Source organism: Aulostomus chinensis, chromosome 4 (assembly GCF_037954235.1).
Source record: "Aulostomus chinensis isolate RoL2024-O1b breed Wild chromosome 4, RoL_Achi_v1.0, whole genome shotgun sequence".
Taxonomy (NCBI): domain Eukaryota; kingdom Metazoa; phylum Chordata; class Actinopteri; order Syngnathiformes; family Aulostomidae; genus Aulostomus; species Aulostomus chinensis.
The window spans coordinates 17,248,715-17,264,748 of NC_141323.1; the positions used below are offsets into that span (position 1 = coordinate 17,248,715).

General features: G+C 40.8%; 1 protein-coding gene across 12 annotated transcripts in view; it reads left to right on the plus strand.

Annotated features, from left to right (window-relative positions):
* The window catches only part of LOC147262866 (ELKS/Rab6-interacting/CAST family member 1-like), a 120,287-nt gene extending 104,997 nt beyond the window's left edge, over nucleotides 1–15,290 (plus strand). For 9 of the 12 annotated variants that reach the window (XM_086202137.1, XM_086202148.1, XM_086202136.1 and 6 more), the window contains 2 exons: nucleotides 240–425; nucleotides 13,072–15,290. In XM_086202137.1, coding sequence (XP_086058263.1) covers nucleotides 240–425; nucleotides 13,072–13,209 — 324 coding nt within the window. In that variant the 3' untranslated portion in view covers nucleotides 13,210–15,290. Of the gene's footprint in view, nucleotides 1–239; nucleotides 426–13,071 lie in introns of those variants that run through there. The other 3 variants (XM_086202144.1, XM_086202146.1, XM_086202147.1) reach the window with 1 other exon arrangement.
* The last annotated feature ends 744 nt before the right edge of the window (nucleotides 15,291–16,034 follow it).

The window sequence follows — 16,034 nt, forward strand, 5'->3', positions numbered from 1 at the left end:
AACTTCAGTCATAATAATGACAGAAGACCAGCAACAAGATGGCGTCATGTTGGGGGTATTAAATAAAGTGTGCAAGCAACTTTGAACAACAAGATGATCTCTTACTAGTAAGAAGTTGATAAGGTGATTTTTAACTTCCTATCTGCTAGAAATCCTGCCCAGTGAATCAGCAGCAGTACTGACCTTCTGTTGCTCATGAAATTGAATAATAAATGTTTACCCTTCATTTCTCTCTTCAGATTATCTCTCCGCTCCTGGATCTCAATCAGAATCGCAGTAAACTGAAACTGTACATCAGTCACCTGACCTCCCTGTGTCAGGAGCGAGACCCAATCATATTGCAAGATTTCGCCCCGCCCCCTGCCTATAGCCGTTCTGACTCCGCCTCCTGGCATACGCAGCTGCACAGCATGACGCAGGAACAGGTGAGACTGTGTGTGTGTGTGTGTGTGTGTGTGTGTGTGTGTGTGTGTGTGTATATGTGTGTGTGCGCGTGCCTTCTTGTGTATTTGTGTTCTGAAAGATGAGGAAGAAAACATATAAGTGAAGACACATGTCAGTCGTTGGTCGCGCGCGTGTGTGTGTGTGTATGTGTGTGTGTGTGTGTGTGTGTGTGTGTGTGTGTGTGTGTGTGTGTGTGTGTGTGTGTGTGTGTGTGTGTGTGTGTGTGTGTGTTGCTTTGGGAGAAAATGAATGTGTTCTATTTTGAAACTGCGGGAAAGAAAAAATGAGGACATTTTGTCACTCCCCATCTATCAATTCCCAAATATAACCGCAGAGTTTGTGTTTCTTTGTGTGTCTTCATATGTGCTCATGTGCACAGGTGATGATGTGTGTGTGGTTGTTGTTCCTTCTCTATGTGTTTGTGTGTGTGGTGGAGCAGTAAGGTACACACCGGTCAGTCTGGCAGGTTTTTGGCGCCGCCTTTGACATTATTGTGAAGATTTACTCCAGCGGGTCACCTGGCGACAAGTGCCTGGCTGGGGAACAAATACTGTTTCAGACATCTTGTTTAACAGGGAGTAAACTCTACTTTTTTGGCAGCAGAAACATATAAAGCAAGGAGAGAAGTTTATATTTTACTGTAAAAACACGCACAAAAAAAGTTGTGACATGAGAAAGGGTGGTGAAAAAAATAAATGAGAGAGAAAAGGTGAGGCTCCGAGGCGAGCTTGGCTCACCTGCTCGTTTGTAACCATGGCGACCAGTTGTGTTTTGAACTGTACAGTATTAAATTTAAACATCTTGGCTGTCTGTGGCTTCCCCTGTCTCCCTCCATACTGAAAATATATCAGGCAATACATGGTCACTACATGTGGTATACATTGAAACACAGTAACTCTAGACACACACACAGAGCCGTGTGACAGAGTGTGTGGTAAGGTACAGCAGTTTCCTACAGTCCTCATGAAAGGCCTATTGTATATCCTAATGCTGGGAAATGTCTCTGTTTAGCATAAGCGCTTCAGATATGGCACTGTATGGTGTCACATTAAATAAACTTTGAATTTCCTGAATAAAGTTGTTATTTAATCAAGGCGCACATTAAAAGCACAGAGAAACGATCCAGCTGACTTCCATGGACAGATAATTACCGTAGGTATTTTTCATCTGCTGCCTGTTTTTCAAGGGGAAAGAAAAAAAAAAAACAGCAGACGGTACTTTGCGGTCAACTGGCCGGAGATCCCCATTTTTAAAAGAAAAACACACTTTGAATTAAAAGCGATTACGCGGGCTTCTGTGAAAGCTTATCTAACAAGGCGGAACCGACTAAGTAGTCTGCCCTGTTTCATTCCACGAACGTCATTATTTAAAAGAGGAAAAAAAACAACATTTAAAAAGATTCAAACTGGACAAGCACCCATCGAGGCCTATCTTCCTACTAAAAGTAAAATGAAAAAAAAAAAAAAAAGCCCATACGCTCTCATTTACCACAAGTCACATGCTCTTTACTTTTGCATTATGTAATGTCTCAGCAATACTGTAATTATTAACTATTGAATTAACTTTTAAGTTTGTTATGTAATACATATTCCTCCAATTTGTACAGCTTGTAATTTGCAAACCAAAGTAATGCACTGCTAATAGTAAAATTGGTTAAAACAGCCTAAATAGTTCAATTGCAGGTTTAGTTCAGGCTCCAAAGATACCCCCCCCCCCCCCCCCCCCCAAAAGACAAATAAAAAACCTAACTTCAGTCATTGTCTGAGCACGTCTATAAATTCTTGTTTTAAACACGCGTAAGATTATCCTCTGTTTGGTTCAAAAAGCATTATTTTAAAGAATGCTAATTCAGCAGCTTGGTAAAAATTGGATGGAAAAAACACATTTTATTACATTATATGGAGACGAGTAAGGACACTTTTTACTATGAGGTTTGGCCTCGACTCTGTCAGTTATTTTATCCTGGATTTCCGCCATCACTCCCTCCCCTTCTACCTTCTCCTTTTCTTATTGTTTGTTGTTTGTTTGTTTTTTGTCAAATGAAGACATTTCCTCTCTTCTCAACGATGCTGTGTTACTCTGTCACTGTAGGTGTGAGAGCTGATGACTTTTAAAATGCATGCAATTACTGTATGGGTTTTTTTGTTTTTTTTTTGTTTTTACTCTCCTTTATGTGTTTCCCTTAACAACATCACAGCTGAAATCTCTCCTCACTTCCTCTCCCATTCTCTATCCAAACCCACCCAATGGCACTTGGCGCCATGCGTCTGCTGTGGACCCCGACCCTGCCTACACGCCGCCACACAGCCACACTTTCATTCAAGACCGGGCTTCTCCTTTTCCTTCATAATGTGTCACCGTCACCCTGGCTGACCCTCTTAATGCCCGCACACACACACACACACACACACTCTAACTCTGACTCTCTCCAGACCACTGTGCTCCCGTGTGCCAGCCGCTCCTCTCTGTCTTGTGGCGAGTGTGTGTGTGTTTTACAAGCTTCTCCTTGGCTCTGTTAAAAAGCCTGGCACTCTGTAAAGTCATTAGGATCATACTAAAATAGCATGTAAAACACACATGAGCGAACACACAAGGAAAGCCTATGTATACTACAGTCTCACACACACACACAATAATGATCACACAGCGATTATCAATGACCACTGGAGCCTCGTTCGTGTATGACAGGGTGCTTCTGGATGGGTCATCAGCTCAGAACTTTTTGCTTGAAAAATAGCCCCATCCTGATTAATATGATGCCTCATGAATATCTTAAGTGAATTTCTTCAAATTTAGCACAAACATCCAATGGGATTGAGGATCAGCTCAAAAAATATGTTTGGGGGTTAAAGGTCAAGGTCACCACTGTAACTCGCACCCATTACTGTGACATACGATTTCAACGCGGCGTTTCTAGTTGAAGGACGCATCGTAACTTCTGCATGATTTTGTATTCACAGACATATTTTACAAACGTTAATCGAAACTATTTGTTTTTACATGTTCTGCTTCTCAACAACAGATTTAACAGAGCTGGAGATTTGCTTTAGAGTGAACTACATCACGCCAACACAGAAAAAAAACAACCAGCTGTTGTGGCAAAAATAGAAATTCTCTTCCAAGCTACAGAACCAAAACACATCAGTCAGCTGCTTTTGCTTTAATCCATCATTTCCACTGAATCTAGAGCTTTTTATTTAGTGAGAGAATGAAATGAAACAAAATATTATTGATCCAATTATTAATTTGTGGTAACACAATTTATATTTTGGATGCTGTTGCATGTCAACCTCCATTCAAGCCAATCGACATGCAACCGACAATGAAATGAATCGGACGACAAGCGAGAGGCTTGAAAAACACAACCGTATGTGTGGCTGCAGCTATTTCTTTCGCAATTAGTAGTAATTGCAATTCATAAAATTTAATTTGTACCTTTAAATGTTTAGAATGTGGTTTGCAAATTGCAGTATATGAGCGCATGTGTAAAAAAGAAAATGGTTATTTACTGTCGCCAGTTTCATTTCTTTGGTTCGGTTTTGTTTCATTTGGCTCCATGGGTCCGTGAAACAAAGCAATTCAGTACAAAAGCCAAATACAACGAACAATGCAGGATTAATAAAATGATGGTAATACTGTTAAAAGAAAATCAGAATTTAATGACATGGTCCTGGACTGGCTGCTCCATGTGCCACGGTCATCATAATTATGGCTCAGTTTGTCTCCAACGGCATGGACAAGAACACACACACACACACACACACACACACACACACACACACACACACACACACACACACACACACACACATAGGAAGTCGTTCTCTGTATCCATTACCACCCTAATGTGTGAAGGTATAAGGATCATGTGTGCGCTCCATTGTCAAGGCCAAGTTTACACGTTTTAGAGTAAAAGAGTGTGTGATGTGCGGGTTTGGTGTTGTAAAAATTATATGAACTGTTATTGGCTGCTATTATATGGTAGCTCTTCATAATCCAGAATGGAATATCATCCCATGATTCTATCGGCTTAAACAAAAGGACTCCCGGTGAGTGACTGCGAGTGTTTCTGAGCCAACGCAAACTGGAGAAACCTCAGCGAAAACTGAATCTTATACTTACAACTCTGCAAGTCATTGAAATGATGTTAAATACCACACGCGAGCGCGCGCACACACACACACACACACACACACACACACACACACACACACACACACACACACACACTCCAAATGTCATTATTAAAATGATATTGTAATGTGTAATTGTGTAATCTAAAAATAAGGAAGGTTACGCAGGGATAAGGACAGGAATACCTACTGTCTCTTAAACTTGCATGTATTTTTTTAAAAACATATAACAGGATATTTCAATAAATTCCTTAATTCAAGTGAGAAATGCAGCTCAGAAACTAAAAATTTGGTCCCAGCCCTGGAGAGTGGAGACACCAAAGCCCTGCAGTAATTTGTAGTAATTGGAGAGGTCGTCTCTGATCTTGATCCCATGTGAATGCGCCTCAAGAGACAGAGAAATGGGGTGAAGGGACGGGGGGACGGGGGGGGGGGGGGGGTCATTTGTTAAAAACCTGGTAATACCAGTCCCATGTGAATGGGGTTTAATGGAGAAGATTTTATAAATAAAGCCAAAAACTAGAGCAGACTGTGCAGCCATTGTGTGATAGCAGCGACACCAGCATTTCTAATTACAAATGAGCATTGTTCAATGTGAAAGATTTGATGAAATAACATTGTTATCTGTGGAAAGAAAAAACAAAACACAAAGTCGCAACTGTCACAACGAGCTTGGGCAGATATAATCATTGTTTTCTCAGCTCTGCAGCCTGATGGCCCCATAGCGAAGTGCTGCCCTGCTTTCAGACTGGCAGGCAGCACAAGAACGGCGTGTGTTCCACCTCATGGTTTCAAGGTCACTGATTGGGGGATTTTTAGTTGACAGATGATGGAAAAACAGGACGGGGCGGAGCTGGAACTTCAACATCACAGCTGATAAAGTAAAGAGGAACTACAGTAGTGCTGATAGTGTGTGTGTGTGTGTGTGTGTGTGTGTGTGTGTGTGTGTGTGTGTGTGTGTGTGTGTGCGCGTGTGTGTGTGTGTGTGTGTAACTTCAACATCCCTTGTGATAAAAAAGAAATTATTTGGATACACAGTTTGTAGGTGTGTGTGGCAGACAGTTTCCTATTGATAAAAGTCATTCAACATCTGTCTGAAATGAGTCTGCACCAGGTAGGGGTTTTAGGTACGACATGATTTGATGAACTGACCACAAGAACACTCAAGGTCACCTTACAAAGCTCACTTTTTTCCCATGATGAACTTCTGGAAGCCCATGTGGGGACATCATTCAGAGCTTGAGACAACTATCCGTTTTTTTACAACAGAAAAAGTACTTTTTGCAGTGAGCACTGAACAACCTCAGAAAATCGGAGATCCTGAGCAGGTGGATGGCCGCGCTGTACTGGGATTAGATAAAGATATGGAGCTGATGTCAGCTTGTCACCGTCAAAAACAGAAGGCGACTCCCCTCTGCTCCCTGAGGCCGATCGTGTAAATATGTTCCCACAGAATATTTGGCTGGTATTAAAATGAAATTATCAAATTATACAGAATCATGAATTATGCAGTGTTTTTCTTTAGCTGTTATTGCTAAAGGAACGCAGTATTTTTAGCCCTCCGGGTCCAGTTTCCATACAAGTCCTTAGGCTCTACTCCCACTGCAAGCTCGTTAGCTCGGTCGTTAGCCTTGCTGCTGGACTGCGACCGTACTGGATAAGAACAGACCAGACACACACTCTTTCGCACATATTTGGTGACATGACTCCTGTGACTGGCTTTTTGGGGCACCGTAAGCCAAATTATAAAGTAGTCATAACGGTGACAGGGATGAAAGGCCTCTTGTGCTCTTTCTTTTTAGCCTTAGTCACCTCCGCTTAGTGTTGCTGTTGAGGAATCCGGAGCATTTTTCAAACCCCTAGTTATTGTACCTTTACTTCCTATGATGCTGTATATGTCATAGCTAAAGAATACTGGGTCAGACTTTGCCCTTTAATCCGTCTCTGTCTCTGACCTTGACAGGCGGTGCAATTTTAAACAGTGTGTTGACAAGTTTAAAGAGATACTTCACCCAAAACATGTACTTTGCCTTTCAAGTACACACAAATAGATGGCGTGAGCTCATGAGGATGTTTTGCTTTTTTTCCCCCTCCTGCGTCACTTCTTCATGACTCTAGAATGCAAAAGAGCCAAATACGTATATTTAGCTTGAAGCTAATGGCACCTTGTAGCTACCAACAACAAACAACAGTGACGCTATTTTAAAAAATATCCGTTTACAACCTTGGAAGCACATCGTCTGGTATAATCCACATCCTCTTTATGCAGCCTCCACACTGGAGCCACACTGAAAATGTTGCAGTGATTTGAGTGAAGAGCAAATGCTTCAGAGTTTTTCCAAAAGGACACGATAGGCAAATACATTTTTGGGTGATGGATTGCTTGGAAATGTCAGGATTTATGGCAGTTCTTAAATGCCGACCTGGCTGTCCTCAAAAAAAAAAAAAAGCTTAAAATTTTCTTTAAGATATGTTGAAATGTTCTTCATTTCTTAGATAACCTGCTGACTGAACCAAATATATCACCTAGGTGGGGGGTAAAAGTGGCTCCCTTTGTTTTATAAATGACTCACCAGGCTTTGAGATGCTTTGTAATCAGTCATTTCCCTCCAAAATGTGTCTCATGACTCAGTAAAACATTTAAAAAAAAAATTTAAAAATACGGCCAGTGTAACCCCCGATAAGTAGATGTGATTTATTTAGACGTCGGACAGGACCTCACAATTTGTAGAATGTAATTTCTCCTTAAGTAGTCAGATAACATTGACTGTTCAAACGCACAGCTATGTTGTGAACAGAGACGGTTCTTGAATAACAGCCGACTTCAGAAGATGTGTGTGTGGCGGTTAACCTGCCCCAGAATGGGCTAATGCACTCGGGTTAGATAGTTTGTTGTTCCCTCTCTCTAAATCGCTCTCTCTGCGCTAAGTTATGGTTCCTCTAGAAAACATTCCATAAAGAGGTTCAAGCCTTGCAATTTGTGTCAAGGGGTCATTGTACACACACACCTCTTAACTTCATCCCCATTCTCAATCTGATAAGTGGTGTGTGAGCGATAGAGAGGAGCATATACATGTTTGTGCAAAGACTAAGACTGTGCTTGTGTGTGTCTCTGGGACCCGATAAGGCAGATAACAATCCATCACGATAATGGAGCTTTAATGGCTGCAGTAAAAATCATCTCCAACAAACCCTCTCTTTCACACACACACACACACACACATACACACACACATACACACACACACACACACACACACACGTCCTATCTCTGTTTCTGCGCTTCCTACAATCCTCTCCGGCAATCACTAAGTCAGAATGTACACTTCCCACACACCTGCCATGTCCAACACCTAAAACACTTCCACATACATGTTCATTAGCAGTTACAGTGATGCATCTCGTAAACACACATGCCCATAAACACTTAGTCAACACCTTTAGCAGGAGGTGTGACTCTGACAGCACCAACTCTGCCCAAGCTTTACTTTTTCGCTTTGCAGTATGAACACCAGAGGAGCAACTTATCATCTTTGAAAAATGACCACCTCCAAACGTTGATCATCATTCCAATAACTTGTAACCCTCAAAAGAATTCTCTCTCCCTGGCTCTTGTAATTCTTTGTATTCTCAGTGTCATAAAATTTACAGTTGTTTTTAGTGTGTGCAACAAAGCATGGGAAAGCCGAGTGTTGCACCATGATGCCTCATAGGCATGTACACGTTGGTGGATGTCACTTTATTTCCTGTTAATTTGTAACATTTGTGAAATTTAAGGAATTCACATTCAAGCCTCGCACGTATTGAGAGTGTTAAAGAGGATGTATGAAGCACTTCCTCATTTCTGGCCATATTTAAATGAGGTTATCATTTTGGATGTTTGATTGTAACATAGCAAAGGTTTCAAATAATGAGGTTAAAAAAAAATGAACATGCAAAAAGTTCAAGCTAATCTGAACAGTTGGTATCCAACGTTTTATTTTTTATTCTTTTTGTACTTTAATGTCACATTTTAATGGTGAGCTGTCTTTCTACTAGATTTGTTCCAGTCAGAGCTGCCCCTCGGCAGGCTTCTTAAAGGGAGATGTGGCATTTTTAGGCAGAAAGAAGAGCTAAAACTGACAGACCATAAGTGTAAGACCTGCGTTAATGGCCAGTGTGAAATGTTTTTTTGAATAACATTTTGATATTTTTAGTAATCTGCTGAGGTGGAGTCCTACAACAAGAGTTGAAAAGGAGCATTTATTTTGGAAATCCAACTTAAATGGATCGTCAACTACTTAACACACTGCAAGAGCACATCCTGACACAAATTCCATCCATCTATTTTCTACTGCTTATCCTGTTAAGGGTTGCGGGGGGGGGGGCTGGAGCCTATCCCAGTGTCAATGGGTGAGAGGTGAGGTTCACCCTGGACAGGTCACCAGTCCATCGCAGGGCCAACACATAGAGACAGACAACCATTCACACTCACAGTCACACCTACGGTCAATTTAGAGTATCAATCAGCCTCGTCCCCTCTTGATGTCTTTGGACTGTGGGAGGAAGCTGGAGTACCAGAGAGAACCCACACAGGAACAGGGAGAACATGCAGACGCCACACAGAAAGATCCTGTGATGGAGCCGGGGCTTGAACCTGAAACTGTCTTGCTGTGAGGAGACAGTGCTGACCACTCACACAAACTGTGTCATATTCATTCTAAAGCCAAACTGTACATGTGATCAAAGGGTCTCAGGTGTAGCCAACAGTCAAGGCATTACAGGCAAGCACAAGCATTCAATGTTACTGAAGTGGTTTCAACAACCCTACATGAACACACAACTAGTACACAACTTGTAAAACAAGCAGATGGACACAAGAACCATTTCCTTTTGAATAAATAAATGATTCATTATTGATTTCCTTCATCAACAATATATAAATCACAGAGGAGAAGGTGGGCATCGCAAAAGAAGACAGCAGCACATCCAAAATCTCGATTTTTTTTTCCCCTTCTTTTTTTAAATGTAACAATTGTCTTTCCCTGTTTTGGGTCAAGGTTGTGAGAGTCAGAGAGCAGAAGACTGCCAACACATACGAAATCCTTTATCTCCTCTAAATTGTCCACAGACCTTATCTTTACTGCTGTGTTTTTCTGGGGAATTGCCACTAAAAGTTCAAAACCATGAGTGCAAACACCCATAAACTGGCCGAAAGAAACATGTTGACACGCTTCACAATACATGATTTCAACTCTGATCTATGACATTAAAATCTCTCGCTGGTTTGTTGTACATAACCGGTATATTTTGTACTTGGAGAGAGTAAGTCATGAGTGTCATTAAGTGTGTGTAGTGGGGGGTGGTTCCCCGCTGTCTGACGTTAATGGGGCTTGGAGAGTGGGCCAAATTGTGCCAAACCATGCACGCACATTCACAGGGAAGAATGAGCTGTCGAGCCTCATTGCTTCCCTTAACCTCCTCACTCACTCTCTCCATCCATCTTCTTGTCCTCTTACCTATTCATTTTCTTGTCCTAACCTTCATTCTTTCCTCAGTCGTCAACAACTCTGTCTCCTGTCTCACACTTTCCTCCTACAAATGACAACTTCATCTCACTGCATCAATAATGCAAGTGCAGTAGTAAGGCATGTCCAGATAATAAAAGTTATTAGGGTTACTGCTTAAATTCTCAACTAATGTTGTACTAAAGGCAAGAGAAATGTTTTTCTACACCACTTTGCATGCCAGTGGCAAACCCAAGTGCTGCACACAGCGAAAAGAAAACACCAGAAGCAGAAACATGCTAGAACATGAACTAAACGCAATTTCAACCAGCTATGTTTTAGCTTGGATTTGAAACTTTGGTCTCTATTCTTAACTCTCTGGCAATTTATTCTACTTTTTTGCAGCATAGAAACTGAGAGCAGCATCACCATATTTAGTTTTAATTCTAGGAACAGCCACCGCTCTGTCCGCAAGGTTCGTACAGGGTCAAAAGAAGTGATTTATGGACAAGAAGTAGAATTTTTTAGTTTGTCCTTTGAGAAAATAGTAGCCAATGCAGTGATCTGAGAACTGAAGTTATATGGTCCTTGTTACAACTCTGGCAGCTTTGTTTCAGCTGAAGCAGTTGATTGATGTGTCTGACTGTGAATGGAACAGACTGCTTGAAATTTTTTTTGCTAGCCGACATGTCAGAGCCTCTTCCGGACAACTCGTCAAGCTCAACAACATCCGTAGCCTTCTGTTATGTTTCATTCAAACAAGATTTACTTATTATTCAACAATCAAAAATAAACGGGAACTGAGTTCATCAGTACTGCGGGTTCTGTAATGGTGCGATTCGTGTGGAGAAATGACAGGACGGTGATGAAAAATGATTAAGGAGACTCGGTTCAAGTAACGCTGGGTTTCTAAGAGGATTTATATACTTAAGGGACAAACTGTTCATTGACGATAAAATCACTGAGTTTGTAGTCATGTACTTGGCGAACATTTTGGAACATCCAGCTGATGAATTCAATACTTGGTCCCAGGGAGTGTATTGAACTGTTCTCATGCGGTGACACATTGATATATGTGAGAGTGTCATCTGCATACATGATCACAAAATGACAGAATTTTTTTTATAATTTCTATTTATGCGAGAAAATAATTATACAGCAGGGCTCCAAAAACCAACCCTTGCGGGACTCCCCACATTGCTGGCAGAGGCTCTGATATACAGCTACCAGTGGAAGTTGACTTGAACCAAATCTGTGCCAGTTTAGCAAGAGACCAAAGTCTGTTTATAAATACACTAGCATCAAGTGTATCAAATGCATAATAGTAAGAGACTAAGGGCAAATGAACAATAAATATTAAACACCCATAAAGTCGGAGCAGATTAAAAGTGAGGTTTGGGGCCAGGATATCCCAGAGATTAGTCTCTGGTGTTGTATGGGGCAAGTTACAATAATCCTCTGATAATGCTTCTCTTATGCTATAACATCTTTATGTTGTGTCCACGGCTTTTGATGACGTGCATTATGAGCTTTCTGGGGGAAAAAACAGGGTAATATATGTTAAAAAACACCGTATTCTTCTGTGATTTATTGGTAGATATTCATTAATCATTAGCAATATTATAACCTACTGAAGTTTTACACATGAATCAAAGCCCTGTAATGTGCCATGTGAGATTGCTGGCTACGACATTAGAGCCGCAGAAGAAGCTTAGATTTAACTGGGAAATGTTTGCCAATATTTGACCCAGGTTTCACACACACATGCACACGCTCATGTGAGCTTGTGTTACATGGGTCTTTGAGCAGCTACGCTTATTGATACAGATGTATTGGTCATTAAGTCAGTTAGGTTTGACATCTCAGCCCAACTGCAGCCAAAGAAAATAACATCAGCACTCTCTCAGAGAAATGTTCCGCTCTCTATGGGCAGAAAGAACTACATTGTGGTGTTTTCAGATTACAGTGCGATATGTATGTATATATGTGAGAGCGCGTGTGTGTGTGTGTGTGTGTGTGTGTGTGTGTGTGTGTGTGTGTGTGTGTGTGCGCGCCACCTTAAACTGGCTCCCTCATCTTCCACGCGGCCGGGAGAGAAGAAGAATGTGTGCCTGTGCTTGTTTGCTTGACTGACACTGGATTTAAATCTCTTTAATCTTTCCCTAACCTCACTCTCCACCCATCATCTCTATAAACTTAAGGGTATGGTTCCACATTTTGGGGTGTACACATAGTTGATTTCATGCCAAGATTTAGATGAGAAGATTGGCTGGTAAATAACATTAAACCAGGAGACTAGAAATAGAGGGAAATTGCTTCCCCTGCATTGTAGATAAAAGGAAAATTAGCTACTCTGAAGCTAATTTATTGGAACGATACATCTCCTGTGTTTTATTTAGGAAGTACAGTGTAAAATCATCGTGTTGGGGTTTTATAGGAAATTTTTGAGCATGTTTCTATGTTGGATGGCAATTTTACAACTAGGTTACAGTATATACCCCCTATATGCAGATGATACAGTGATATTTTCATGAAAATGAAACAAACAAGATATAACATGCTTACTGTAGACTGTTTAATGTGATCTTTGGTGGTTGAATTTCAAAATTTGGAAATCTTAATTTTCATTCCCAGTCTTGCTTAGTTATGCTAATCAGCTTCTGGCTGCACTTAGCTTGAAATTTCTCTGTTGTGAAAATATTTTATGCAGTCTTCTGGTTATGTTTTGATGGTAATTTTTTTTTTTTTTTGTAAAATTTCTCCTGAATTAAGGAAAACGTTCTCTAAAATTACTGTGAACACATGTTCGTCGGGGCAACAAGTAATGGATCAACGACATCCCCAAAAACATCCTCAGAATTACAACTTCTGGCTAATGGAGAGCCTAATGTTTAACCAGCAGAAAATTAGCTTCAAATTGCCAGACACAAGGATGTTTCTTTTTCAAAATTGTAAAAATCTCTCCTTTTTTGTGTCCTTTTTTTTTCTTCTCTCTGTCTGTTTCCCAGTTGGAGGCGGAGTTAGCGCTATGTGAGAGGGAAGGGGCGGAGCTGCAGGAATACGCCAATCAGGTCCTGCAGCAGATCGCTGACCGATGCCCCGATATTTTGGAACAGGTGGTGAACGCCCTGGAGGACAGCTGCTGACACACACACGAGCACATTCACCCTCATCATTAAAAAGCTTGAAGCATTCACGAGGACATGAAGTCAGAAAAAAGGCACAACGTTTCCCATAATCCCCTCAAAAACAACTAAAATCACAGCGTCAGAAATGAAGATGATGAGGACTCCTCTTCTGCTCCCCGCTCCTCTTTCATTATCTTCCCATAGAAGGACACGGAAAATTTATTTTACAAAAATTAAAAAAAACAACAACAAAAACCACTTTTCCCTGTGTCTTGAGTCACCATGGTTTTTGAACAGAGTGCCAGCCACTGTTCAACTTCGAGTTCAAAGTGCATCATTGGATGTCAGGTTCATTGAAATCTTTGAGTCATACTTACCAGTGATGCTTCACAGTGGCTTTCTCGTGTCCTTAGAGGGGCCGTCAGCAGTCGGACTGATGTATCTGATGGTGGGAGAGTATTTTAAAAAGTAGAAAATTGAGTTGCCACGTTGTTACTGATGCCAGACTTACACACTGTTACCACATTGTTATTTGATTGGTTCATGTTTATTTCAGCTGCCTTTGGTTCTTTACATCATTTGCTGCTATCTTTTTAACTATTACTGTCTGTTTTTTTCTCCATTTCTTGCCTTTTTGGGTGTGTGCGTGCGTGTGTGCGTGCGCGTGTGTGTGCGCGTGTGTTAAATTTCAGGTATCTAATGAGACGTCCCAACTTGCAGATTCTTCTATCTCTTGATAGATGTGTAAATTGTTGATTTTTGCCTTCATTATTGAGAGGCAAAAAGCAGTAAATCTCGCAATGCTCCCTTTACTGAATCACCAGTGTAGGTTGTTTTTTTTTTTTTGCAGTTCTTTAAAATCTAAAGGGTCAGCTATGATGTCCTTGCTGAAATTGGGAAATCCCTCACTTCTAAAATTCCCTTTTTGTGACAATCCTACAGTTACGTTACCGTGAACAGAAGAAGTGTGAACTCACAAATTTTTCCTCCATTAAAACAGTTTTTTTCTTTCCTTTTTGGGAGGGATGGAATTTAAAAACAAAAGGTTATATATTTTTTTGCTTTTGGTAATATATATATATATATATATATATATATATATATATAAAAACTCTAATGTTGTTTAATTGAAATTATTGTCTTTCATTTGTTGTATGACATGTCTAAAACTTTTATTTTTTGTGTGTGATTCGCCAAGAAACACAGATTTGTTTCATCAGCAGGAGACGCCGGGGCCACACAAGCTTGCGTGGGCGCTTTTGGAACTTCTTGATTTTCATTGCAACAGCCAATCACGTCATCGGCATCAGCGTCGCGCTTATTCTCTCCAGAAGACGCTCGTTGTTTTCATTGCAGCTTCAACAGCAAAAAAGTATTTATTGCAACTCAACATTAAAAGCAGCCCTTTTAATCCTTTTTTTAATCTAAATTTGAATTAAAATTTATAATGAAATTCAAGAAAAATGACGCTATTGACGGTCGTTATCAAAGGTTAATACGACACATGCTCAGTCAGGTGGTGTGGCCCCGGCGTTACAGGCTTGTATATTGCACCCACAGTACATGAGGCTCTGTGTCCGTCGAGAACGTTTCTCCCGAATCAGTTTTCTCGTTGCTTAGAGTGGAAGTGACACTCGGATGCATGTTCCTGGCAGCCGTAGCATGACACTTTTAAACACACTTGATTCTTTCAAGCTTTTTTTTTTTTTGTGACTGGCGTTGAACACATGTAATCTGTTTAGCCCCCCAAGAAAGATGTACCCGTTGGACACAGAGCCTAAATATGTGGATTTACACCTAACACTCAAATCTGATTTTATACCCACGTCTGATCTCTCAGTTTGTGCAGTCTTACTATTAAACAGACACATTGGGGTTACTGAGGAGTTTCATTTCAAATCTCTTTACGTGTTACGAGTTGGAATTTGCTAAAGATGTAATAATCCTTCAGGGTTTGTGTAAAATGTTTGGTGTGTTATGTTGGAATGAAAGTCGGCAATGAGCGAAAGTAAGTCCAGTGTCATTGGGAACGGTGAAGACAGGGACTCACCTCAACTGTAGTGTGGATTGGAAAATGGAACGAACGAATGGAATAAAATATGGATTTATCTTTACTTTCTCGACTGTCTCTTCTTGTCGTCTCAATTGTATCTTCCATCAGACTCTTAAAAACGTCGGTGCATCTCAACGTTTCCGTCACACAGTGTTGAATGAGTGTTAAAGCTGCAGTGTGTAGTTTTTGTTTGCTGCTACTGGAGCTGAGAGTATCTGAAACCAAAAGGACGGAAGCTGTAATCTCCATCTGCGTGACATTTGTCATGTCAGGCAGGTAACAGTACCCTTTTTCCTTCATTCATTTTAAAGTGCTGCAATCTAGCTTGCTAACTAGCTTGTTAAGGTTAGACACTGACAGGCAACAATAATCTGGCTCGTGCTCAGTGATACTGTCGTTACAGAACAATATTTACAAGACACTCGCTAGTAAATATGTCATAGCCACAGTGGCTTCTCCAAATATAAGGAACACAACATCCATGCCTGCCTGCAGTTCTCTTCTTTTAGCGCTCTTTAACACAGAAAAGACCACCAATTGTTTCTAGTGGTTGCTTGCTTTTTCTTCTTCGATCCTTCAACTGAGCACTGAGTTTTTCTTCTAACGGGAGGCAAGGCAAGGCAATTTTATTTGTAGAGCCCGTTTTCACAGTTTGTCTCAAAGGGCTTCACATGGCATCATAACAACATCCTCTGCCCTTAGACCCTCACATCGACTGAGGAAAAACTCCATAGAAAACCCTTTTAACAGGGAAAAATCTGAGAAACCTCAGGGTGAGCAACAGAGGAGG